The following is a 25,540-nucleotide window of genomic DNA, read 5'->3' as shown; positions in this document are numbered from 1 at the left end:
TTTTCACATTAACTTCCATTTATATTTGTTAGAAAAATATTTTTCACAAGAACTCTCTCCAGTCAATTGTGATTTATTTGTATTTGTGTAGAAAACAAAATCAATCAGCTCTCTATCTGTATTATTTCTTCTTGTCAAACAGAATATTCACTGAATAATCTGAAATTGTATCAATCAACAACTTTTATCATTGATCTCAATATCACCATTCACCATTATTAAAATTAAAAAAATTGTCTTTCTAAATTGACACTCCCAAAACAAAGAAGCTTCATCCATGGCTGTAATCTTAAAAAATCACTGCTTATTAATTATTGTATTGTTCCTCTGTTGTTTCTGTCCATGGCGGCAGATAAATGGGTATGAATCACTATTTCATCCAAAAGATATTCTGCCTCTGTTACCAAGACAGGTATCTTGGCCTGTTATCAATTCTCTTCATAGTGCTGTGGACCTGTTGCCTGCTTTTATGGGGGCTGCTTCAATTGAAGGGAATAATACATTGGAGTGGAAAGGTGCTTGCTTTTTCAAGAATATTGCTTGGTTGGAGCTTCACAACAAATCTAAAAGTCAATTTGGTGGTGGTACCCTTCATATCAAGGTTTTCCCCAAATCTAATTTTGGTATTGTTTTCTTTTTATTTGGGTGTTGGTGCTGTTGTGGTTCAATAAAGTGATTAGATGTGGAGCCGTGATTTGAAGTTTATGAATTTTGAAATGATACTTTTAACACATAGCTCTTATTAGTTATTGGTTGGGTTAGGCATAGTGGCTATCAAGTAGACACCTTAACTTGGTTGGACAACTAAACATTCCAATTCGTTCTTACTGTGTCTAGTGGACACCTGATATTGATGTGACATAAATTTTGGGGGTGTTTAGATGATTATTTTGTAATTTGGAGTGTTCAACTGATATAATGGAGGGCGAGTTGAGGCGTGTAGATGTGCATATTCTAAGTTGGAATGCTTATCTTGCCAGCTGAGGTCAAATTTGAGTATGTATTTATGCACTATGTCGAATATTTATACTATACTCTACCTCTGGCCCTGCAACATACAACTTGCAATAGCTGTTTTTCATATTTCATATTGTTTTCCTGTATCATTTAGTTGTTTTTCTTGTATAGAAGTTCTTGTCCATGTGTATTATATGTAGAGTTTGGGAATGATGTTGGGCCTAATTCAAAGCTATTCATTGTTAATTGGGTCGTGAATTGTGAAATTGTTTTCCCCTTGTTTAGCATTTTTTTGTGTTGATCTTTTGGGAGCCTTGAAACAATGGTGAAAGTTGTCATGGGATTAGGAGGTCATGCATGCATTAAGGTTGTGTACAGTAGACCTCCGTAGATATTGGGAGCCTTGAAACAATGGTGGAAGTTGTCATGGGATTAGGAGGTCATGCATGCATTAAGGTTGTGTACAGTAGACCTCCGTAGATAGTGGGAGCTTGGAGGACTGGGCTGCCCTTAATCTTTAGGTGATTCCTGGAATTAGTTAGCTTAATGAGTCCTTGGAGCTTCTCTGAAAGTTCCTTTTTTTCGTTAGATATCTATTGATTTAGTTACCAGATTGATGGAAACATTTTATGGAAGTTAAACTAATCTTGATCCTTTGCTCTACTTCTCTTCATGGCAAGATACAAACGTTGAGTTTTATCCCACTAATATAATTTAGTACTTACTGAATGCTTATGGACAAGAGGCATCTTTTTGCAAAACCCATCCTTTGGACACTTTGCGTTCATTATATGTTGCCCGTATTTAGTGGCAACCATCTTGAGCTTGGAGAAGTTGCAAATGCAGATGTTACTGGACTGCATGTAATGAATGATTTTTCTTCTATATTTAGAATGCAAATGTTTTGGAATGCAAAATCTATATACATTATTAGTATGGCATGTTTCTTTTTAATGCTTGGATGGAAAGTGTTCCGATTTTAGTGTCAATGCTTGATCACACTGAGGTTTTGTACTTCTTATATTTATATTTGTATTTCTGTTACAATATTATGTAGGTGAGCAATGCACACAGTTGGACATGTTTGGACCTTTACATCTTTGCAACCCCATATCGTGTAACGTGGGATTACTACTTTTTGTCTCGTGAACATACCCTTGAAATCAAAGAGTGGAAGTCTGAAGCTGAGTTAGAATATGTGAGTCACCAGCGTTTCATAAATGATTCTCATTGGTCATTGATCTAAGCGTACATTTGTTATAGTTTAATGGATCAACTAAATTGAAACAGGTAAAAAATAGAGGGGTGTCCATTTTCCTATTGCAAGCAGGAATGTTAGGAACCCTTTCAGCAATATGGAATGCTTTCCCCTTGTTTGTCAATAATGGATGGGGCGAGAAGTCAAATATTGATTTTCTAGAGAAACATATGGGTGCTTCATTTGAAGAACGTCCACAGCCGTGGGTCACAAACCTTACAACTGATGACATTCATTCTGGAGATTTTCTTGCTATATCAAAAATTAGAGGTACCTGGGGCGCTTTTGAGACTTTAGAGAAATGGGCAACAGGTTCTTATGCAGGCCATACTGCTGTTTGCTTGAGAGATGCTGAAGGAAAACTATGGGTTGGCGAATCTGGAAATAATAATGACAAGGTGGTGGTTTAACTATTTTGTTTCCACATGATGTTATTCCTTGGAAATTGCTCCCAACCAACCCAAAAAAGAAGAAGGATGACATAGCTGGAATTTTTAAATTATATTTTTCTGATGATGTTTAACTCGTTGTTCCCAAAATCTTTTGTTCCTCTAGTCTTTAATAGTGTTAAAATGTTATTGATTAACATCACATTTGCTTCTCTTCCCGTAGTTTAGCACGTTATCTTACAAAATTAACAATCATCCAGACAGGAATTTACAAACATTGAGAATTCAAATTCATAATTCCCAGTAAATTTCATTGTTAAATGACTAATTTTTGCACCAATGTTGTTTTTTGTGCTTCCTTTCAGGGAGAAGATGTGATTGCTATATTACCATGGGATGAATGGTGGGAGTTTGAGCTGACAAAAGACAACACCAATCCACATATTGCAGTGCTGCCTTTGCACCCTGATCTCCGAGCCAAGTTTAACGAGACTGCTGCTTGGGAATATGCACGAAGCATGGCAGGAAAATCTTATGGTTACCACAACCTAATATTTAGCTGGATAGACACAATTGATGGAAATTACCCACCACCCGTGGATGCTCATCTGGTAGTGCATGCTATTTTTGTCTTGCCATTTTTTTGTTTGACCTATTATCTTGAAGGTGGTCCATACATACCCTTACTTAGTAAATCCTCTGGTTTGCAAGTATAGTCATCTCTGCTTAGGCTAACTATGTCCAATCAAAAAATAAAAAAGATAATCACAACAAACAGCTAACTTAGACCTGAATATTGGTTGATCAGCTAATGCGGTAATTTCGCTGGGCACATGAAGTGAAATTTGATGAAATGCTTTGATTTCATACACAGACTATTGAACAATCTTTGTGAGTTATATTGAAATAACAGAGGCCTCGAACTATTTTAGGTCTCATAGCTGCAGGTTTCATGTACTGAACACTATTTATTTATTTTTATGATAAGGGAAACCCGCAGCCACTATCCTTTGGGTGCGCACAGGGTAAAACCCCCCGCTCCTATGCAATAGCTTGCAAACCACATAGGAGAGGTAACCCGCACTAGGCAAGCCCAGTGCGACGAGCTCGACCCAGAAGCAAACCCCTTGCTTTCGCTGGCAAGGGGTTTCGAACTTGAGACCTCCAACATGGAAGTCTCAAGCCCAAACCACTGGGCCACCCCGAAGGGTTTACTGAACACTATTTAGATATCCATACGGGGCTGTTTTGAATCTTGGTGTGATGTTGTCAGTGAATCCATGAAGATTCATTTGACTGCTAGAAACATGCTATTATGATTCACGTGTTCCATATAATTATATAATTATGCATGTGTGCTGAAGCAGTAAATATTTGATTGGATTAGTGTCTCGTGAGAGCTGAAAATAAATTTTATTTTACTGTAAAAAACTTAAGTACTGTATGATCATTTGTGAGGTTGAAATTACGCTACAAGATATCACGTTAGACAATTGAAATTAGAAAGTTGATGATGATGAAGGATGAGGGATAAGAATAGGAACAATGGCACTTACAAGTTGCAAGAAGTAGAAATGACAGGCATTTTGTAGATAAACGTGAGTAATTGTGGTACTTGGCTTTTGTGTTATAGATAGCTGCTACTGTATGTTTTTGTGTTATGAAATTTACATGTTACTTCTTGTTATTGTTGTTAACAAACATGGCTGGGTGGTGCAGGTGGCTTCTGTCATGACTGTTTGGAACCAAATAGCGCCTGAATATGGTTCTAACTTGTGGAACGAAGCCTTAAACAAACGACTCGGAACTCAGGTTATATATATTTTTTAGTCACTTTCATGAAATGCCTCTTTAAGTTGAGGCAATTAGTGGACAAAATACTCTTGAAGCTGTTTGGTATAATATGTTTCTCATTTAATAGCTTTTTAAAGCGGATCAGATTCCGTAATTACAAAGATTGACATAAAATTCAACATTGAATGCTGTTCCATTTTGTTCCACGCAGAACCTTAGTCTTCCCAATATACTTGTTGAAGTTGAAAAACGTGGATCCTCTTTCGCCAAATTGTTGGCTATTCCAGAGCAAGATGATTGGGTTTATAGCGATGGCAAGTCAGCATCATGTGTTGCTTTTATTCTTGAAATGTACAAGGAAGGAGGACTGTTTGGTGAATTTGCAAACTCAATTCAGGTTACAGAATTCACGGTGAGTTTGTCCGATAGCTTTTGAAGCATTCTCTGTTTCCTGATTAGGTTGGTTGCTTCGGCATTTGCCTCGGTCATGTACTTGATGAATCTGAAACTGCCTTTTCTGTTTAGCATGTATGTCTCTTCTAACAAAGTTATCTTTCTATGTCGGACTCCAGTTCTAGAGTTTCAGGAATTGATGTCATTTATTGTTGGAACTGCAGATAAGAGATGCTTATACTCTCAACCTTTTTGAAAACAATTCAAGCCGGTTGCCAAAATGGTGCAATGCCGATGACACTGTGAAGCTTCCTTTCTGTCAAATTCGAGGAAAGTACCGTATGGAACTACCTGGATACAACAGTATGGATCTGTATCCCCATATGAACGAAAGATGTCCATCTATGCCTCCGAAATACTACAGACCTCAAGGTTGTTGACAAGGTTTACCCCATCTTCCTCTGTAAGTATCAGAGGTAAGTATTGTTGAAAACATAAATACAAGTCAGCTTCTTCTAACAGCTTAAGCTTTTAGACGAGATGGTCACACACTTCAACAAACATATCGCATGTAGTTTTCACTCATCGAGCAGTTCTCGAGGAGTTGTACAATGCCTAGGATATACAAGCTAAGGTTGCTATTAGCCATTTATGTTGCTCTTATTCAAGAGTTTGTACAAAGTTTGACAATTTCCTTAGTTTTTATTATACTGAGTATGTTGTTATTTAGTTTTTTATGGAACGAAATCGGGAAAATGAATCCCGAAGAACTTGTAGCAAGTAGCACGTAACCGTGGAATTAGTTGAGGTGCACGTAAACTAGGTCTCTGATATTTATATTTGCTTATTCATTCAATTCCAAACAGTTTGGAATTACTCATTTCTTTGTACTGTTCACAGAAACGACCGAAGCCTTTTTGGCCAACAAGTGCAAGTCAACTCCATTCATGTATAAATAACAATATTTTATTATAACGATTGTGATTTATCTGAAATTGATATTTCAAGTTATAATTTTCTATTTGATGTTCAATATCTACATTAGAAAATTTATCTATTTATCGAGTTATGATTTTCCACTTAGTGTTTGTTAGTCATATTAGAGCAATACTCAATTCAAAGTTATGATTTTCTATTCGACGTTCATTATCCATATTGAAACTCGGTTTAATCCAGAGTTATGATTTTTCACTCGATTTTTTACAGTTATATTGAAACCTAACTAAATTCGGATCAGACACTCCAAGTTCATTTTGGGGTCGGACCTTCTAATATATTCCTTTTCATTCTTAAGGGTTTAAACACGAGAACTTTGATTAAGGGTGAAGAAATTTCAACCATTTCACCATAACTCATGGCGATTAAAATGTCACAACATATTTTAAATTATTAAGTTCTTTTTTATTATCATTTTATTTTTGGTATGTATCGAACATTTTTTTTTTCTTGAACTTGCGTAAAAGCAAAATTTTACGTAATCAATTTTGATGATGATGAAATATTTGTTACAAGTATATTCGAGGAATTTTCTTTCCTATCACTATTAGGTAATATAGACGAAAGCGTAAATTGACAAAAAAATTAAAAACAAAGGAAAAAAATTAAGAAAAAAATCATTTTTTTCCTGGATAAAAAATTATTATGTAAAAATTGAAGCAATAAAATATATCCTTATGAAACTATTTAATAAAATTAGAGCGTCAATATGGGCTAGATCCGTTGGATCAAACTATTCAATTTTGATCAAGGTTTTCCCCCTTTTAATCTTGAATTAAAGAATATGAAGAGTTGTAACTAAATCAATATATATCACTATCAAAGACAAATTTGTCATCTTGAATTCTTCCACTAGCATTTCCACGTACTCTTGTGGTAAAGATCATTCTTTTTCCATCTCTATTGTTTGTTAAGATTTTTATCATTTATAGATTTTTCAAATTACAAAGGATTGTTTCAATTCTAATTCTTTATTTATGGTTGTTTCTCTTTCTGGAATTTCTTGTTACTATTTTGTGTAGAAATGTAAAATCACTACACATATTGCCTTGCAATGTATCCGGTGCTATTTGGCTTGGAGTAATTTTGGTATTCTCGACTAATTACTAATAATTATACTTATTATGTTCACAACTATAATGTTTGGAAATACAAATGGACACAAGAGAGGATTTTATTTTTTAATTTATTTTGTTTTTGCTTAAACTAATCAATAGTTAAGGTGTCTATATTCATGAATCCAGATGAAGAGAAAACAGACAAAAACAGAAAAATTTAGGATGGAGTTCTAGGTACAAACAACTTCATAATCTATTTGAATGCTATGAAATTATTTGGTGAATTAAAATAATTTTTTTTACTTAATGCATACTAATTGAACATTTTTTTAAAAAAATTGTCTAATACTCTGAACTATTTTATTTTTTATTTATCCAAATGATTGTTTTGCTTTTAAATTAATAACGATATTTTTTGCATTTAATTTTTGAAGCTGGTATGAATTTTTTTTTTAATAAACCAACTAAATTAATTTATAATTTGAGAGTAACAATAAAGCGTATAGCAAGTTAGGCTTCTTCACTTTATTTAGAAACACCTAAAAGAATTTGGAGGAAGATAAATTCATAAAGTTAGAAATATCAAGTATGACTTCTACACTGTCCTACAATGACTAAGTTTGATTACCTTATATTTACATGAACCAAATTCATTTTGTCACGACCCAAATTCACAAGTCGTGATGGCACCTATGTTCCCAACCAATAGGTAAGCCAACCCAACATATTTACCAATTATGACTAACTAATGAGGTAAAAAGGTAAACAATGAGTAAAATTTCCAACACTAAATTCTTTATAAATACGAAACGCGGAAAGCTAAAATACTACCCAAGAAATTGGTGTCATAAGTACAAGAGCCTCTAATATGATGCAAGTCTGAAACTAAAAGACAATCCAAACATAATGGATATTCTGTTTGAATACTAAATAACAGAATAAATAAAAGGTAGAGGGAGGTGTGGGCCACGGAACAGCCAAGCAACTCACCACAACTCCAAAGTACTCCAAGCTCGGACTCAAAAAGCTCCACAAGATGTGCTCGTACTCGGAATCGAATCTGCACCACAAAAGAGTGCAACAAGTGTAGTATGAGTACGAAACCACATGTACCCAGTATATCTCATACACCGACAACGAAGAAGTAGTGACATGAGTTTAAATAATAAAAATAAGTCTTTTACTTATACAAATCTATGGTACGCTTACCAGTCGAGTTCATCAAAATAAGAATAATCAACTTCACATAATTACAACCACCAATAAAGCACGTAATCAACAATAATAAATGATGTAATGAGATGCATTGCAATGTGACACCATGAAATGATATGCCTCAGAATGCCAAGTACTCTCTCAACCGTATATACATGATACTCCTCGGAAATACATCGAGAGTTCATGACCCATGGGGGACTCGCGAGGTCCATATACTGACACGGACGATCTCCACGTGTCTGTGCGGACAATCTCAACGCACTAACATAAAATCAAACAATTTCCGCACGGACGATAATCTCAAATAAAGGGGATGATAATGCATCTCAATCAATCAAGTATCAACATAATACATAACCACCTCAACCATCACAAGTATACGGGTTCAAATAAGAACACAATCACACAAATAATCAGTTAATAATATATCAGCTAATGCCCATATGCTTTGGCATTCTCGGATTAAAATCTGCATTCTATAGTAATAGACTTTCCCTTTATAACACCGGTACTCGTACCAATGCCTGTCACATCATTGGTACGAGACCCCCATCTTTCTCCCTTACCCATTGTCTATTCCCCTTTTTAATTCTTAATTATGAAAACGTCCTCCAACAAGTCTGAAAGTCTTAACATACCTTGAATGCCGAACACGTGCCACAAATCCTCAAGATTTTTCCTTCCCCTTTCGCAAAGCTTCAGAACGTTCCCAATCTACCAATTATGAAATATTTGTAAGCATGCGAGTTCTTAAAAACCCATATTATGATATGTCTATCCTAACCCAAAACTCACTCATATCTCTTATCAAGCTCCTACTTATTACCTAAAGATTCCCCCTCCATCCTATTAATTCCAGAAAAGGCACAACGTTGCAGCCTTTCAATTTTCCAATTTGGAACCATCTTTTAATTCCTAATACCAATCTAATTGCTAACAATATAATACTAATAATTAACCAACACAGACTTTGACCCATTACTTCTTATCACGCCATCCTCATTTAGTCTATAATTAATATAAATTGCTAATAACGCTATTAAATTATAATATGCCAAGAATCATATTTGCTAAAATTCAAGCTTAGTGTTAAGCCTCAATCCCTCCAAGTATCTCAAATCCAATGCTAATCATATAATATACATCTAATAATTTATTACTTATCTCAATATATTAAAACTAGATTTACCATACGACAAATAATTAATAACAATTGAATTTAACCACTGGTTACAAAACCAGTGGCGACCCACCCTCAGAAACAAAAGGGTTTCGCCCTCCATTAATGCACCTCAATATGACCCCCAAATGTTTTCCCTGAACCTCATTAATTACAACAATTATACTACTAATATTAACAATGAACAACAGGTCCCAATCACGAAGAAGACAAACAGAATTAATTCCTACCACTATATTCCAATTAACTAACATCTATCCCTACCACTTTTGCACCATACTATCCCACTAAATCTTAAGAAAAACATAATATCTTTATTATAAAAATTCAATAACACAATTTGGTTGAAAGTTTCACCTGAATACACGATTCACGAGTACTCTTCTGCCCACGCCGCCGGTACTCGTTTATATTTTATTTTTTCTCCAGTTATGATACAATACCCGTTAATCCCTCTAACTTAATTAAATACATGGCAAAGTGGTAACTATTTATTATGAATGTGACCCACTAACTATTCAACTATAATACTCATTTAACAAAAATTCATCAACTAGATACTCATAGTTATCGCATAGTTTAAAACACTCCTTTAAATTTTCCGAAAAGAGTCAGAATATTCCTAGTTCTCAAAACGACCTAGCGGGTCGTTACAATTTGATTCAATATTTCGTGGTTTTTTTTTTATATAAATTATACATGCAACGTTTGGTTAATTGCATTGAAGTCATGCGTAGGATCGATCTAATATTATAATGTTATAATTTCACCCTTATTTTTAAAGGAAGCAAATAGTAAGATGAATTGGTTGAGGTTAAGTTGGTATTACATTTTAAAATATAATATTTATTTAACTTTATAAGAGTTTTTAATTATTGATGTATGGGAATTGTGTGTGTCCAGAGACTAGTATAATAAAAAGTAGGAAGCTTTAAAATGCAAAATTGAACTGTCATTTTGCCCCTACACTAAATTATAATTCGGATCCAGCTCCTCTTCATTTCGTCAAGTGCACGTCTAGATTAGAGACATATGTCATATTTAAAGTTTAAAGGTAAAGATTATATTATATTAGCAAATATCATCACCATAGTTAAGTCAACTAATTTTAAAAAACTACTCTCCAAATTTGGTAAGGATTACAATATATTCTATACAAAATTTGATATTTATTAATATCATTAATTTCATATTATATTTTTGTATTTAAATATTAAATTGTAATTTTTTAGTTTTAAACCAATTATTTTAAATGATAAAAGATTGCTATTGTGCGTTCTTTTGATTACTTCTGATCAATTCCAACGTTCTCCTTTTTTTTGGATCATTTTTCAGTTTATTTAATTCTACTAAACAATTGCTAGAACGGAAAATGATTTTTTTTGTCTATTGCTACAATATGTTTTTCAATAATATAATTAAATAATTAGAGTGGATTAGTAAGATAAATAAAATAGATATCTTCTTATTTCTTATAATAAAAATAGTTTAAAATAAAATTAGATTTCAACAAAAAAAAAACATTTAAATTGATTGGGTGACTTCTTAAGTGAAATATCAATAGTTGAGTGACTTTCTAAGTAAAATATCAATAGTTGAGTGACTTTTGAGTTATAATCATTAATTTCATATTGTATTTTTGTATTTAATTATTAAATTGTAAATTAAAATATAAGATGAAATTAAAGATGTTAATAAATATCAAATTTTGTATGGAATATATTGTAATTCTTATCAAATTTGGAGAATAGTTTTCTAAAATTAATTGACTTAACTACGGTTATGATATTTATTCATATGATATAATCTTGACCTTTAAACTTTAATATGACACATGTCTCCAATCTAGACTTGCACTTAACGAAATGGAGAAAAGGGGTAATGGAGGGGAGCCGGATCCAATTCGGATCACACACTGCAAGTTCATTTTTGGGGTCGGACCTCCTAACATATTTTCTTTCATTCCTAAGAGTTTTAAACACAAGAACTTTGATTAAGATTTAAGGCTGAAGAAATTTCAACAATTTCACCATAACTCATGACGATTAAATGTCACAACATATTTTAAATTATTATTTTAATTTTAGTATGTATTGAACTTTTTTTTTTCTTGAACTTGCGTAAATGCAAAATTACGTGATCAATGCTGACGATGATGAAATATTTGTTATTAGTATATTCGAGGAATTTTCTTTTCTATCACTATTACGTATTATAGACGAAAACGAAATTGACAAAAATTTAAAACAAAGGAAAATAAAATTAAGAAAAAATTCATTTTTTTCCAGGATAAAAAATTATTTATTATAGTGAAGCAATAAAATATATCCTATTGATTGAGATAAATAACTAATTAAATAAAATAGTGTCAACACTAAGAAAATGACAAAAATAGTCCCTTATATTTAAGGCTAGAGTTAAAATAGTTTCTTTTAAGTATATATTGAACAGTTTCAGTCCTTTAAATTTATCAAAAATTAATATTTTTAGTACCGTCAAACATTTACCTAATTTTGTCTGTTAGATTTAACAGAAACTATGGGGATAAAAAATAGTATGAACTTGGAACTTACATTTGTTACCATTTTGTTATTAATTTTTAAAGTTTAGTGTAGCTTTTTGAGGTGTAATTTATATTATTTTTTGGCTTCTAACTTATATGTTCACCACAAAGTGTTCACCCGAAGGATAAAGGCAGTGGTAAAGATTATAGCAGTTACGATTTATTTTGTAATTTCAAAAAAGAAAAACCTTATAAGTCAAAAATCATAAATGTGTATAAACATGTTTTTAATTTCACCTAAACACTAGCAAACTGCTTTTAAAATTATTTTAACTTAAAAGTACCTAAAAACCATGTAATATTTTTAGTACCGTCAAACATTTACCTAATTTTGCCTGTTAGATTTATCGAAAACTAAGAGGTAAAAAATAGTTGAAACTTGGAACTTACATTTGTTACCATTTTTGTAATTTCTATTATTTTTATTAATTTTTAAAGTTCAGTGTAGCTTTTTGATGTGTAATTTATATTAATTTTTGACTTATAACTTATAAATTCACCACATAGTCACGGTAGGGGTTGTGGTAAAGATTGTAACAGCTACAAATTATTCTATGATTTCAAAAAAGAAAAAACTTATAAGTCAAAAATCATAATTATTTATAAACATGTTTCTAATTTCACCTAAACACCAACTTTAAAAAATATTTTGACTTAAAAGTACCTAAAAGTTATTAGTACATTTTATTATATTGCATATTTTAGAATCCGATAAAACTTATTTGATATTTATGATAAATCTTTATTTCAGCTTATTTTCGTTAAATCTCGTTTTAATTTATTTGTCTTAATCTATTAATCAGTTTAAAAGACAAGGTCTCTTTTACTTTATCAACAAAAAAAGTATTTCAATGTACATATGCTCAAACGACCATTTTTGTCATTTTCTCATAAAAAAATCGAAATAAATAAAACTGGAAAAGATCTTCACGTAAGCAAATTTTCATATAAATGGTGAAAAATCCATTTTCTATGAGCTCTGAAGTCCAACAATTTTCTTGATATTGAACAAACAAAGCTTCCATAGAAGACTTCCATGGCTGCAATCTTGAAAAATCACAGCTTTATCACTTTCTTGTTCCTTTTTCAGTTTTTGTCATGGCAGATTCATGGGTTTAAAACACCATTTCATCCAAAAGATGTTTTACCTTTATTACCAAGACAAGTTTCATGGCCTATACTAAACTCCCTTTACAGTGCAGTGGATATCATGCCCTCTTTTGTTGGGGTTGCTTCAATTGAAGGGAATAATACATTGGAGTGGAAAGGTGCTTGCTTTTTCAAGAATATTGCTTGGTTGGAGCTTCACAACAAATCTAATAGTCAATTTGGTGGAGGAACACTTCATATCAAGGTTTTCCCCAAATCTATCTTGCTATTTATTCAAGTACTTACTTTAAAAAATATATATTTGGGGGTAGGTGTAGGGGTAAGGGAAGGGGATTACAAGATGGGGAATTGAATCTTCGCCCTGGTGAAAGTTTAGCTAAGTCAACCAATTGAGCTACTGAGATTTCCCCGATCAAGTAACTACTTGCTATAGCTATTTTTTGAAATTTCATATTGTTTTGTTGTATCTATAGTTGTTTTTCTTATGTAGAAGTTCTTGTATATGTGTTTAATGATTGAGTGCAACCTTATACCAAAGAAGAGCTTTTTGATAGTTATAGCTTATAAGTCAATATGGTTCGTTGTTTGGTAGGTTGGGAACTAAGGCGGATCCAAGATTTGAATTTTATGGGTCCCCTAACGAACTCAAGTTAATATACAGTAATAATTAGGTTCATGGTCAAATATTTATGGATATTTGGTGGATTTCTTATTACATATGCAGGGCTCCAGAAAAAGCGGTTGGGCTCACGTGAACTCGTAAATAGTACCGTAGATCTGTACTTCATTTTGTTCCTTTTTGTAAATTGGATGTGAAAAATGAAATCTTTTTACTTGTTCTTTTAGTATTTTTCTATTAAGATTAGTTGTTAGTGTTACACTTAGGTATGGTGTTTACCAGTAGACTTATAGTCTGGTTAGAGACTTGTATAAATATGAGATCCTCTTGATTTAGAGAAGAGAATCAATAATTTGCCTTGAAATACAGATGGAGCGGAATGGATGTAGAGGATTCATATAGCTGTACACAATTAGCTGGGATTGAGACATAGTTGATTGATTCATTGATTGTGCTTAGTATATTTTCTTTTTGAGTATATTTACGGGAAATATTGATTTGAGTGATCCGCTGCTGGTCCTGATTGTCCTTTGCTATTTGATATCTCTTGATTGGTAGCCAGATAGATGTGGAAAAAATGGGTGGAAGTAAACCTAATCTTGATTCTTTGCTCTACTCCTCTTCGTGGGGAACTCCAAAAGTTGACTTGTATCTGATTAATGTTATTCCTTGGAACTTCTCCAAACGTGTGGATGAGAGGCATCTTTTTACGGAATCCCACTCTTTGCATTGACTATATGTTGGTAAAATTTAGTTGAAATTGTAGCTCAGCTATGTTGGAAATACCAATGTTATGGTGTTTATTGAGAATGGAAACATTTTGGAAGGCCAAATCCGTATGCATTATTAATAATTATGATTTGTTCTCTGCATAGTGTATGGATAGATTTTTGAGGAAAATTATAAATTGTATTTTTTATCAGTTTTATATTACTTTTTGTGCCTTCTTTTCAAATGCTTGGATGGAAAGAGTTCCCATTTTAATGTCATTGCTTTATCAGTGGGATTCTCTTACTTCTCCATTCTTCAATATTTGTATTCAAATTAAAATATCTTGCAGGTGAGCAATGCACACAGTTGGACATGTATGGACCTTTATGTCTTTGCAACCCCATATCGTGTAACATGGGACTACTATGTATTGTCTCGTGAACATACTCTTGAAATCAAAGAGTGGGAGTCTCAAGCTGAGTTAGAATATGTGAGTCCCAATCATGTCTTAAATGAAGTTAGAAGGGCACTAATTTAAGCATAATTCATGATACTAATGGAATAAAATTGAAACAGGTCAAACATAAAGGTATCTCAATTTTCCTAATGCAAGCAGGAATGTTAGGAACCCTTTCAGCACTATGGGATGTTCTTCCTTTGTTCTCGAATACTGGATGGGGTGAGAACTCAAATATTGGTTTTCTCAAGAAACATATGGGTTCTTCATTTGAAAAACGTCCGCTGCCATGGGTTACCAACCTTACTAATACTGATGACATACATTCTGGAGATTTTCTTGCAATATCAAAAATTAGAGGTCGCTGGGGTGGTTTTGAGACTTTAGAGAAATGGGTATCAGGAGCTTATGCTGGCCATTCTGCTGTTTGCTTGAGAGACTCCGAAGGAAAATTATGGGTTGGCGAATCTGGAAATGAGAATGATAAGGTAGTGTCCTAAACTATTTTGTTTTCACATTATGTTATTATTTGGTGTTTACTCTTTCTTATATTGGGGAGCAAGGGCAATGTCTGCTACGCAATAAAGAAATTGAAGATTAGAAGGAGAATTGTGATAGAGAATATTATCTCATCTCTTTTCATACGAACAGCAATGTCTGCTACGCAATAAAGAAATTGAAGATTAGAAGGAGAATTGTGATAGAGAATATTATATCATCTCTTTTCATACTTTCTTGTTCATGTTTCTTAAAAACTTCCAGACTTATGTTTAGGGAATTCTGGATTTTTGACAAAGTAATAAGGAGCATTGATAGCGAATCAAACTTTTAGGGAATAAAGGGCTCTATCTCAAATGAATAAAAAAGAAAGAGATAAAAGTGATACACGTTGGAACAATTAATTAAAGGGATTAAAGTGATATTCAAATCAGCAAACTTAAGGAAAAAAACATCTCAAGTTTGTGATTGTGGTTTCGCAAGCCTCAAGCTACACTTTTGTGGCGTATACAGCTATAGATATCAGTATGATCATTACAATTTTTTTTTTTGATAGGGATATGAATATTACAACGTTGACTTCAAATATCACGTTGTATGAGTATCATATTAAAAGGTATGATCCTTATTCAACAGTTGCACAAACTTAAAGTGCAACTAACTAGATTGCAACTTGTGGACATGCAATAGACACATATCCAACGCGTTAACAACTTGAAAGGGAGGTCTGTGTGCTGTGGTTCTGGGTATTTGACTCGGCCCAGGCACCTTGGGGGAGGTTGAAGATTAAGAAAAACTTTAAGCATGAATGACCATATACTTAATAACGTAATCTCTATATCATATCTGCACCAATTTCATTGTCCACATTTTCTTTCAGGGAGAAGATGTTATTGCTCTATTGCCTTGGGAAGAGTGGTGGGAGTTTGAGCTGACAAAAGATGATTCCAATCCACATATTGCATTGCTCCCTTTGCACCCTGACCTCCGTGCCAAGTTTAATGAAACTGCTGCTTGGGAATATGCAAAAAGCATGACAGGCATGCCTTATGGTTTCCACAACTTAATATTTAGCTGGATAGATACAATTGATGGAAATTACCCCTCACCCTTGGATGCTAATCTGGTAATGCATATTATTTCATATTACAGTCTTGCCAATTTTGTGTTTACAGCATTATTTTGAGGCTGCATTCTTTCATACAGTCCTCTACTTCCTGATTCTTCTGCTTTGCTACTATAGTCAGTTGTTCTTTGCTGAATTATGTCCTCACAAATAACAATTACTAAGAGAGGGTAACGTAGACCTCAGCATATTTAGTTGCTCAGCTAATGAAATAATATTGTTGGCACATGAAGTGGGGGTAAACGCGTGCATTTCACACGCAGGTTTCATGCATCAAACATTATCAAGATTTCCATAAGGGTATACCCATTTGAATTTTAACTTGATTTTATCATCAATTTCTTCTCATGGAGCTTCATTTCACTGCTATAGCATTCTATTATGAGTCGAGTGTTCTATAGAACTCCACAGAGTATGCATGAGATGCTTAAGCAGTGAATAGATGATCGGTTATTATCTCATGTCTCGTGAGAGCTGAAATGGTATTTGTTTTGGTGTAAGAAACTTGAAGTACCATAGAGTCATGAATGAGCTTGAAATTATTCTCTGTGTTATGAGACAGGCAATTGGAATCAGAAATTTACGAGGATGAAAGGTGAGGGATGGGAAGAGACGATAATGGCATTAAGCAAGTATAAATGACAGGCATTTATAGATAAAGTGTGGTCATGTGGCACTTGGTTTTGTATGTTGAATAGCTGCTACTGTATCCTGCAAATTGTAAGTGGCAGAGTGGACTTGGTACCATGATCCACTGAGATTTAGCCATTTGTCGCTCTCCTATTCTTATTTTTTATTTTTTAAAATAAACAGATTCATGCTAATTAAAAATTAACCTGTTATTTTACATAATTGTTGCTGATGTTTTTGTGATGTCTGGTGCAGGTTGCTTCTGTCATGACTGTTTGGAACCAACTTCAGCCTGCATATGCTGCTAACATGTGGAATGAAGCCTTGAACAAACGACTCGGAACTAAGGTTATGTTTTTGTATAATCACATTTGATGAGATGATTCTGTTTTTTTGAGATAAAAACAGTGGACAAAACACTATTAAAGCAGCTGATTGAGTAACTTATTTAAAGAAGATTAGAATACTGTATTCACAAAGATTGATGGCATAAAGCCATTATTATACTGAAAATATACTCTGCTTTGTGAACTCTCATATATCTCAAGCGAAACTAAGTTACTGGAGACCTCTATCACTGACTTGACATATAGTACTACATGCTGATCTATATTGTCCCATGCAGAACCTTAGTCTTCCTGATGTTCTTGTGGAAGTTGAAAAGCGTGGATTCTCTTTTGCCAAATTGTTGGCTATTCCAGAGCAGGATGATTGGGTTTATAGTGATGGAAAGTCGACATCATGTGTTGCTTTTATTCTTGAGATGTATAAGGAAGCAGGACTATTTGGTGAACTTGCAAGCTCAATTCAGGTTACAGAATTCACGGTGAGTTGGTTTCCAGTGCATTTGCATGATATGTACTTAGATGAATCTAAAACTGCTTTTCCTTTTCTCTTGGTTGCCTTTTTGTGGATGGCGGGTTTTCTTTTTGTTGGGGGCGGGGAGTTTCACATGTCTGTATGTGTAGTGAGGTATCTTGCACTCGTTCTTCCTATTATTCTTCGCATCCCTACTAAATACTCCCTATGTCCCAGTTTATGTGCACTTTCCTATTTAGTCAATCCCAAAAGGAATGACATATTTCCTTATTTGGCAAATGTTTAATGACACTATTTTACTCATGTTGGGTCCCACTTATTTGGAAAAATGTCTACAAAAGTGTATTCGTCTATTTAAAAATTCATTTATTTTAGGGGTATTTTAGTACATTGCAAAGTCTTATCCATTCAAACTACATCACGTAAATTGGGATGGATGGAGTACATGTTTTCGTCATCCTTGCTACAATTCTGTTAAGTTCCAAATAAACTGGTCTACGTATTGTTTGGGTTGTTAAAGTTTAAACATTGTGTCCATTGTCCACTTCCCTAAAATAGGAATTTTTTTACTGTACTCTTGCATACCTTTCAGTATCTTAGTGCCAAAAAATGTGGAAGTTAGGAACCAAATTTCAAACCAGAAGTATTTCAATTCTTGGAAAGTTATCCAGTCCTCTATCTTAATATTGCTCATGTTTGTGAAACTATTGCATCATTTTTTTATCATTCGGAAAAAAGAAAATTACAATTCTTGCATTACTTGTTTGCTGTTGGACCCTGAGGTCTGATGGTTCATCTAATTGAAAAGCACATGGGAAGTTTCATGTTGGATTCAACTTCTAGAGTTCGAAAAGTAATGTATTTATTGCTGGGAGTGCAGATTAAAGATGCTTACTCTCTCAAGTTTTTCGAGAACAATTCAAGCCGGTTGCCGAAGTGGTGCAATGCAGATGATAATGTGAAGCTTCCTTTCTGTCAAATTCGAGGAAAGTACCGGATGGAACTACCTGGATACAATAGTATGGATCTGTACCCCCATATGAATGAAAGATGCCCATCTATGCCTCCGAAATATTACAGACCACAAAGTTGTTGACAATGGTTTTCCCATCATCCTCGTAATCTCAGAGGTTTAGAAGCATATAGTTTTTCACTCATCAGTCCTCAGGTTGTGTACTTGTAGTACAATTTCCTAGAATGCACAAGGTTGCTGATGACCATATTCATATATATTGCTCTTATCTAAGAGTTTGTACAAAGTTTGGTATTACTATTCATCCTGATCAATGTTGCACAGGATAGAATCCTAGCCTGACAAGTTCCACATTTTAATTTAGATTTATACTTAACGAGCTTTGGATAAATGAATCCAAAAGAACTTGTATATATGGAAATGAGTTGGTAGTCTAAGTGGATGTTATTTATTTTTTATGCCTTAGAAACTTCAGAGATCTACACTCAATAAAGTTGTTTCAATGCCAACCTCAAAATTTTGATAAATTACCCAAGAATCAATTACATAGCATGAAAGGACTAACAAGTGCTAAAATATGTCCATGAAAAGTTTCATCTTTCTTGCTCTCGCTTCTGTATTCCATTTTTCAAACTGCTTGGAGATGCTTTATTTTAAGTTGGGGTCTACTATAAATAGTCTCTCTATCTACACTACCCTCCTCATACCCCACTTATCAGATTACACTGGGTATATGTTAGAAAATTTCATCTTTCCTACTCTTATTTCTGAATTCCATTTTACAAACGGCTTGGAAATGCTTTATTTAAGCCGAGGGTCAACTGGAAATAGCCTCTCTATCTCTACGAGGTAAAATTAAGATTTGCATACACTCTACCCTCCCCGGATCCCACTTGTGGGATTACACTGGGTATGTTGTTGGAAAATTTCATCCTTTACATCCAACTTTTAGCCGTCAAGTTTCAGAAAAGAAAAGTTGTATAACTTTAAGCTTCATCAAAAAAAAAAAAAAAAGTTGTATAACTTTGAGCTGCAATAGCTAAATCTAGAGAAAAGAAGAATTGTGCTTATGCATGTTGAAATTCCAATTTCTCATATCTAATTTTTAGCCCTTTAACTTTCAAATATAAAGTTTCAATAATTGTGGCTGGATTGTGAGGCCTTAAAGTGTACATCTTTTGACATGAATACAGCATAATATAGGGAGTATTCCCCTTGGGAGATCGCAAATTTGATGCCAAATCCAGTCTAGTTTTAGTGTCCTTTTAACAGCAATATATCATAATATGGAGTCTTGAGGTTTACAAAACTCGCTTCCTGTTGAATAAGCATGTATGATTGTATGATTGAATTTATTGAATCATAGAGGTTTCGTGGGAACTATTTGGATGGGAAGTCCTTGAGTTGGTACCGGCATTGGGTCCCTGCTGAAGAAATCATCTGTACAGCATAGCTTCCATGTGAAATGTGTTACTAGGTAATGGATTGTGACCAAGGTTTCAATCTTCGCAAACTCGTATCCAGGACATATACGGGCTCCCCCTCCGAATGGAACAAAGTTGTAAGGAGGCAAAGATGCTGAGTTCTCAAAACGTGCTGGATCAAATTTCTCTGGTTCTTGGAAAATGCTGCTATCCATGTGTGTTTTAGCCATTACCCAGAATATCTACGTGCAGCCATTAAGCAGTGATTAAATTTGGGTTATGCCAATAAGAAATATACTGAGTACTGCCGAATTAACAGATTGAAGAATGGAAGATCAAAGATGGGGATTTTGATCTTACTTGCCATCCTTTCGGAATGAGGTAGCCACCGTACTCAATGTCTTTTACAGTCTGCCTGAAGTTTCCGAAAACGGGTGGGAACATTCTCATTGTTTCCATTGCCACTCTCCAGGTGTATTTCATCTTGACAAGGTCTTCCCAAGTTAGGGACTCTCCAGGTGACTTGATCTGTGCTATCTCTTCTTGTTCTGCATTCCCACAAGCTTATTTAGAAGAAACCCAAAAGATAGTGTGACTGGAGTTTGAATGAAATTCAGAAGAGTTCTTACCTTTAAGGACAGCTGCATAGATGTTTGGATTCTTTGCTAAAAGTCTTACGATGAAAGTTATCAAGATGGATGAAGTGTCATATCCAGCAACCATTATGAGCATGACATTGTGAATGATCTCAGTTTCAGATATGAGTTCTTGGTTGTTCTCTCCACGGATGCTGAGCAAACAGGTGATGAGATCCTGGTGGGATGAAGCTAAGTTGTTGTCAAACTCATGGCGTTTCTCCAAAATAAGTTGTTTCAGCATTTTCTGGACATCTTTGCTTGCCTTGAGGCTTCGATTGAAACGCATAAAAGGCAAGTTTATAGGGATTGACCACACCCCTTCTATCATCTGCTCGAAATAATGAACCATTTGGTCTCTTTGTGATCCACGCTCAAGCCCGAAAAGGAGAGAGCAAATAATGTTGAAGGTGAGTGTCTTCATCAAAGGTAATACCTATCATTAACACAAAAGTTAGCTGTAAATGTCTTAGGTTACATGCAAGAATAGTAGGGGGGATGACATACCTTAATTATTTGCTTGTCTTTCCAGCAAGTCTCGAGGTGGATTCTGACTTCTTCTTCCATCTTTCCAACATAACGCTTAAGACAATCTGGCTTCAAGAATGATACCAGGGCATCTCTAACCCGTTTATGATCTTCACCATTGAGTTCCAAAAGGCAACGATCGCCCAGAATCATCTTGACTGATTGTGGCTGCTGATTAGTGAGAACAGAGCAATCACTGGTAAATACAAACTTGTTAGCAGCCTGTCCATAAATGAATACTGTGGGCTTGCCAAAGAGGCTTAGCTTTGAGATAGGACCATATCTTTGTACTCTTTCTTCAAGCCATTTCTCTGCCGTGTTGGCTTTCATTGCCCTTAGCATCCCAAGACTTTGGCCGATGATTGGAATTCCAAGGGATCCTGGTGGAACCCTCTTCAATGATCTCCTCCTCCGAACAAGGAGGAGGAATACCGGGAGTAGAAATAGGAAAATAGTTACTATAATGTTCATGATTGAAGGTACAAAGGTAGTAAGCTTAGGAAGTAGAAGTAATTTATATAATCTTCTTGTGCTGTTAACTTTGTTTGTTTCTGGAAAAGCATCTCAGTTCCATTATGGTATCCTGTAACAAAAATATGCCACATCTAGATATACCAAACTATACTTTCCAGTAATTGTGGTATATGCCATATCTAGATATGCCAAACTATTCTTTCCAGTAATTGTGGTATATGCCACATCTAGATATACAAAACTATACTTTCCAGTGATTGTGGTATTTAACTCTATCAGCATGTCCAAAAAGAACAGTGTTGGTTAACAGGACTCTTGTGCTTTGTTTTTTCTTAAAAACAAGTAGTGCAGACTGCAGAGTCCAAATCAATCATGTGATGATCTTTACATCTGATAATTTATTTGACAGATTGATACAGCATAAGGTACTTGGTCCGGCACTTATGCTGGTGGAAGGTAGTAGATATTCAGACTATCTTTTTTATTTTTGGAAAAAAATGATAATCCAATAGTTGTTTTGTTTGATTGATACACCATGAAAGCAAAGTCAAGTAAATCACAAAACTAAAATTCAAACTCATGAAAGCAATCCCATTGTATTCAATAAAATTAATAAACAAGTACATTTTCAGCCGGCTGTATACAACAATTCATAAGAATTCACATCTACTTGATACATACAGTATGGAATTTGAATCCCAAATAAACAATCAATTGGTACGACTCAGTCTTAGGTGGCTGCAGCAATTTTGTATAGGTTATCCAGTCTTGAATGCACTTCAGAAAAGAGAGAGAATAAATATACATAACAGATACAAAGACTTTATTTGGTCGAGGTGCACAAGCTGACTGGAATATCATGGTTATAAAAAGACAAACAGATACAAAGACTTTGATAGTCGAGATGTCCACAAGTTGGCTGTGATATTACGATTATAAAAAAACAAACAGATACAAAGACTTTTCATTAGTTGATGTGTGCAAGCTGACTTAAATGCCACGGTTATTAAAAAAAGACAAACAAATACAAAGACTTTTTGATAATTGAAAGACAAAAAAACATAAAGTTGAGTGATATAATACCCTTCAACTTACTATTACTCCAAATACTTTAACGTCTAGGTGCAACCACACAAGCCCCACTTACGACTTAGCCAAGCTTGACTTCTTCATTCTTGCATAATATTCCCTTAGGAGCCTTAAGGTTTACAAAGTCTGCTGCCTCTTGGAGAAGAATGTAGGATTGAATTTGTTGAACTAGAGAGGTTTCCTGGGAATTATTTGAATGGGAAGCCCTTGAGTTGGTACTGGTGTTGGGTCCCTGCTGAAGAAATCGTCTGTACAGCATAGCTTCCATGTGAAATATGTTACAAGGTAATGGATTGTGACCAAAGTTTCAATCTTTGCAAACTCGTATCCAGGACATATACGGGCTCCCCCTCCAAATGGAACAAAGTTGTAAGGAGGCAAAGATGCTGTGTTCTCAAAGCGTGATGGATCAAATTTCTCTGGTTCTTGGAAAATGCTGCTATCCATGTGTGTTTTAGCCGTTACCAAGAATATCTATGTGCAGCCATTAAGCAGTGGTTAAATTTGAATTACGCCAATCAAAAAAGCCGGAGTACTACCAAAATTAACAGGTTGAAGACTGGAAAAATCAAAGATGGGAATTTTTATCTTACTTGCCATCCTTTTGGAATGAGGTAGCCTCCATACTCAATGTCTTTTACAGTCTGCCTGAAGCCTCCGAAAATGGGAGGGAACATTCTCATTGTCTCCATGGCCACTCTCCAGGTGTATTTCATATTGCCAAGGTCTTCCCAAGTTAGCGACTGTCCTGGTGACTTGCTCTGTGCAATCTCTTCCTGTTCTGCATTCCCACAATTTATTCAGAAGAAACCCGAAAGATAGAGTAACTCGAGTCTGAATGAAATTCAGAGGGGTTCTTACCTTTAAGGACAGCTGCATGAATATTTGGATTCTTTGCTAAAAGTCTAACCATGAAAGTTATCAAGACGGATGAAGTGGCATATCCAGCAACCATGATGAGCATGACATTGTGAATGATTTCATTTTCAGACATGAGTTCTTGTTTGTTCTCTCCACGGATGCTGAGCAAGCAGGTGATGAGGTCCTGGTGGGATGAAGCTAAGTTGTTGTCAAACTCATGTCGTTTCTCTGAAATAAGTTGTTTCAACATTTTCTGGACATCTTTGCTTGCCTTGAGGCTGCGATTGAAGCGCGTAAAAGGCAAGTTTATAGGGATTGACCACATTCCTTCTATCATCTGCTGGAAATAACGAACCATTTGGTCTCTTCGAGCTCCACGTTCAAGCCCAAAAAGGAGAGAACAAATAATGTCAAAGGTGAGTGTCTTCATCAAAGGTAATACGTATTATCATCAACATTATGCAGAGGTTAGTTGTAAATTTCTAAATTGTATGCAAGATTACTTTTGGGGGGGTCCTTGACATACCTTCATTATTTGCTCGTCTTTCCAGTAAGTCTCAAGGTGGATTCTGACTTCTTCTTCCATCTTTCCAACATAACGCTTCAGACTATCTGGCTTCAAGAACGATACCAGGGCATCTCTAACCCGTTTATGATCTTCATCATTCATTTCCAAAAGGCAACGATCACCCAGAATCATCTTGAGTGATTGTGGCTGCTTACTAGTGAGGACAGAGCCATCACTGGTAAATAAAAACTTGTTAGCAGCCTGCCCATAAATAAACACAGTTGGTTTGCCAAAAAGGCTTAGCTTTGATATAGGACCATATTTTTGTACTCTTTCATCAAGCCACTTCTCTGCTGTGTTGGCTTTCATTGCCCTTAGCAACCCAAGACTTTGACCGATGACTGGAAATCCAAGGGATCCTGGTGGAACCCTCTTCGACGATCTTATCCTCCAAGCAAGAAGGAAGAATACCGGGAGCAGAAATAGGGTAATAGCTACGATAGTGTTCATGATTGACGTACTGAGGTACAAACTGGAAAGTGTCTTAGCTCCGTTATGGTATCCTGAAACAAGAACAAGCTCCATCTTGACATACCAGAACATACTTTCCTATATGATTGTACGAGTTCTTTGTCCCACCTCAACCTGAACCCTATGGAATTTCCTAGTTCTTCACATTTTTTCAAACCAAACAGAGTAAACATGAATCAAACTCAATCTCCAGCTGACAATAATAAGTGAAGTGAAAAAACAAAGAAGGGGAACAACCACAACATATGGGAACAATAAATAGAGCTCATAGGTTTCAGATTCAAATTCCAGCAGAAACAAAATATTAGGTGATTTTTTTTTTCATTTATTCGTAGACCAAGTTACCTGATATCTATTGTTATTGTTATTGCTACTCTTAATAAATAAAATTACTTGATATCTGTTGTTGTTGGGAGGTTGCAGATATCCTGAGAGTTATCTAGTACTTTCTGGGCAAAAATCAAATGTTCACCAAAACTTAATTTACAGTTAAACATACTGAGAAACATCGAAAGAAATGACAAAGAAAATGGAGTCCTGCTTATTTTTTTTCCTATAATAAAGTTTGAAGTGCCACAAGACACGTGGATAACAGTGACACTGTCAAATATAAATCCAAATGACACGTAGAAAATCCAAAAACTGCCAACACTTTTTAGATAATACTGCTTGAAATCCATGTACAGTTCCAAAATTCGAGACATATTGGGTTCGAGTTTTGAATATGGTAATCAATATCGA

At 34.6% G+C, this 25,540-nt stretch overlaps 4 protein-coding genes across 4 annotated transcripts; 2 read left to right on the top strand and 2 right to left on the bottom strand.

Annotated features, from left to right (window-relative positions):
* The first annotated feature begins 66 nt into the window (after positions 1 to 66).
* LOC102586255 (uncharacterized) lies at positions 67 to 5,763 on the top strand. Its single transcript, XM_006346167.2, has 7 exons — positions 67 to 601; positions 2,015 to 2,155; positions 2,248 to 2,613; positions 2,970 to 3,215; positions 4,324 to 4,416; positions 4,610 to 4,810; positions 5,016 to 5,763. The coding sequence occupies exons 1-7, from the start codon at positions 278 to 280 to the stop codon at positions 5,229 to 5,231; spliced, it is 1,587 nt and encodes a 528-aa protein (XP_006346229.1). The 5' UTR covers positions 67 to 277; the 3' UTR covers positions 5,232 to 5,763.
* A 6,942-nt stretch (positions 5,764 to 12,705) lies between these two features.
* Positions 12,706 to 19,207, top strand: LOC102585922 (uncharacterized). Its single transcript, XM_006346166.2, has 7 exons — positions 12,706 to 13,160; positions 14,596 to 14,736; positions 14,823 to 15,191; positions 16,082 to 16,327; positions 17,213 to 17,305; positions 17,583 to 17,783; positions 18,657 to 19,207. The coding sequence occupies exons 1-7, from the start codon at positions 12,843 to 12,845 to the stop codon at positions 18,870 to 18,872; spliced, it is 1,584 nt and encodes a 527-aa protein (XP_006346228.1). The 5' UTR covers positions 12,706 to 12,842; the 3' UTR covers positions 18,873 to 19,207.
* Positions 19,208 to 19,789: 582 nt separating this feature from the next.
* On the bottom strand, positions 19,790 to 21,983 carry LOC102585243 (taxadiene 5-alpha hydroxylase-like). The gene is made up of 4 exons (XM_015308188.1): positions 21,316 to 21,983; positions 20,803 to 21,244; positions 20,534 to 20,721; positions 19,790 to 20,415 (listed from the first exon to the last, which is right to left on the bottom strand). The coding sequence occupies exons 1-4, from the start codon at positions 21,805 to 21,807 to the stop codon at positions 20,110 to 20,112; spliced, it is 1,428 nt and encodes a 475-aa protein (XP_015163674.1). The 5' UTR covers positions 21,808 to 21,983; the 3' UTR covers positions 19,790 to 20,109.
* Positions 21,984 to 22,701: 718 nt separating this feature from the next.
* Positions 22,702 to 25,297, bottom strand: LOC102585582 (cytochrome P450 716B1-like). Its single transcript, XM_006346165.2, has 4 exons — positions 24,287 to 25,297; positions 23,761 to 24,202; positions 23,493 to 23,680; positions 22,702 to 23,373 (listed from the first exon to the last, which is right to left on the bottom strand). Exons 1-4 carry the CDS (start codon positions 24,869 to 24,871, stop codon positions 23,068 to 23,070), a joined length of 1,521 nt encoding a protein of 506 aa, XP_006346227.2. The 5' UTR covers positions 24,872 to 25,297; the 3' UTR covers positions 22,702 to 23,067.
* Positions 25,298 to 25,540: the final 243 nt, after the last annotated feature.

This window comes from Solanum tuberosum, unplaced genomic scaffold (genome assembly GCF_000226075.1).
Source record: "Solanum tuberosum cultivar DM 1-3 516 R44 unplaced genomic scaffold, SolTub_3.0 scf00076, whole genome shotgun sequence".
Lineage (NCBI taxonomy): Eukaryota > Viridiplantae > Streptophyta > Magnoliopsida > Solanales > Solanaceae > Solanum > Solanum tuberosum.
The sequence above is the reverse complement of the archived record's forward strand: the minus strand, read 5'-3'. Positions and strand labels throughout refer to the sequence as shown.

What these genes read in the sequence shown, in the direction of transcription:
- LOC102586255 (XM_006346167.2), top strand. Translation starts at nt 278, where the DNA reads ATGGCTGTAATCTTAAAAAATCACTGCTTATTAATTATTGTATTGTTC. An exon ending in GTGGTACCCTTCATATCAAG is followed by an intron (nt 602 to 2,014) that starts GTTTTCCCCAAA and finishes AATATTATGTAG; the next exon opens with GTGAGCAATGCACACAGTTG. An exon ending in ACAAACGACTCGGAACTCAG is followed by an intron (nt 4,417 to 4,609) that starts GTTATATATATT and finishes TGTTCCACGCAG; the next exon opens with AACCTTAGTCTTCCCAATAT.
- LOC102585922 (XM_006346166.2), top strand. Translation starts at nt 12,843, where the DNA reads ATGGCTGCAATCTTGAAAAATCACAGCTTTATCACTTTCTTGTTCCTT. An exon ending in ACAAACGACTCGGAACTAAG is followed by an intron (nt 17,306 to 17,582) that starts GTTATGTTTTTG and finishes TGTCCCATGCAG; the next exon opens with AACCTTAGTCTTCCTGATGT. An exon ending in TTCAGGTTACAGAATTCACG is followed by an intron (nt 17,784 to 18,656) that starts GTGAGTTGGTTT and finishes CTGGGAGTGCAG; the next exon opens with ATTAAAGATGCTTACTCTCT.
- LOC102585243 (XM_015308188.1), bottom strand. Translation starts at nt 21,807, where the DNA reads ATGAACATTATAGTAACTATTTTCCTATTTCTACTCCCGGTATTCCTC. An exon ending in AAGACAAGCAAATAATTAAG is followed by an intron (nt 21,245 to 21,315) that starts GTATGTCATCCC and finishes TGTTAATGATAG; the next exon opens with GTATTACCTTTGATGAAGAC. An exon ending in CTATGCAGCTGTCCTTAAAG is followed by an intron (nt 20,722 to 20,802) that starts GTAAGAACTCTT and finishes GTGGGAATGCAG; the next exon opens with AACAAGAAGAGATAGCACAG.
- LOC102585582 (XM_006346165.2), bottom strand. Translation starts at nt 24,871, where the DNA reads ATGTTCTGGTATGTCAAGATGGAGCTTGTTCTTGTTTCAGGATACCAT. An exon ending in AAGACGAGCAAATAATGAAG is followed by an intron (nt 24,203 to 24,286) that starts GTATGTCAAGGA and finishes TGATGATAATAC; the next exon opens with GTATTACCTTTGATGAAGAC. An exon ending in TCATGCAGCTGTCCTTAAAG is followed by an intron (nt 23,681 to 23,760) that starts GTAAGAACCCCT and finishes GTGGGAATGCAG; the next exon opens with AACAGGAAGAGATTGCACAG.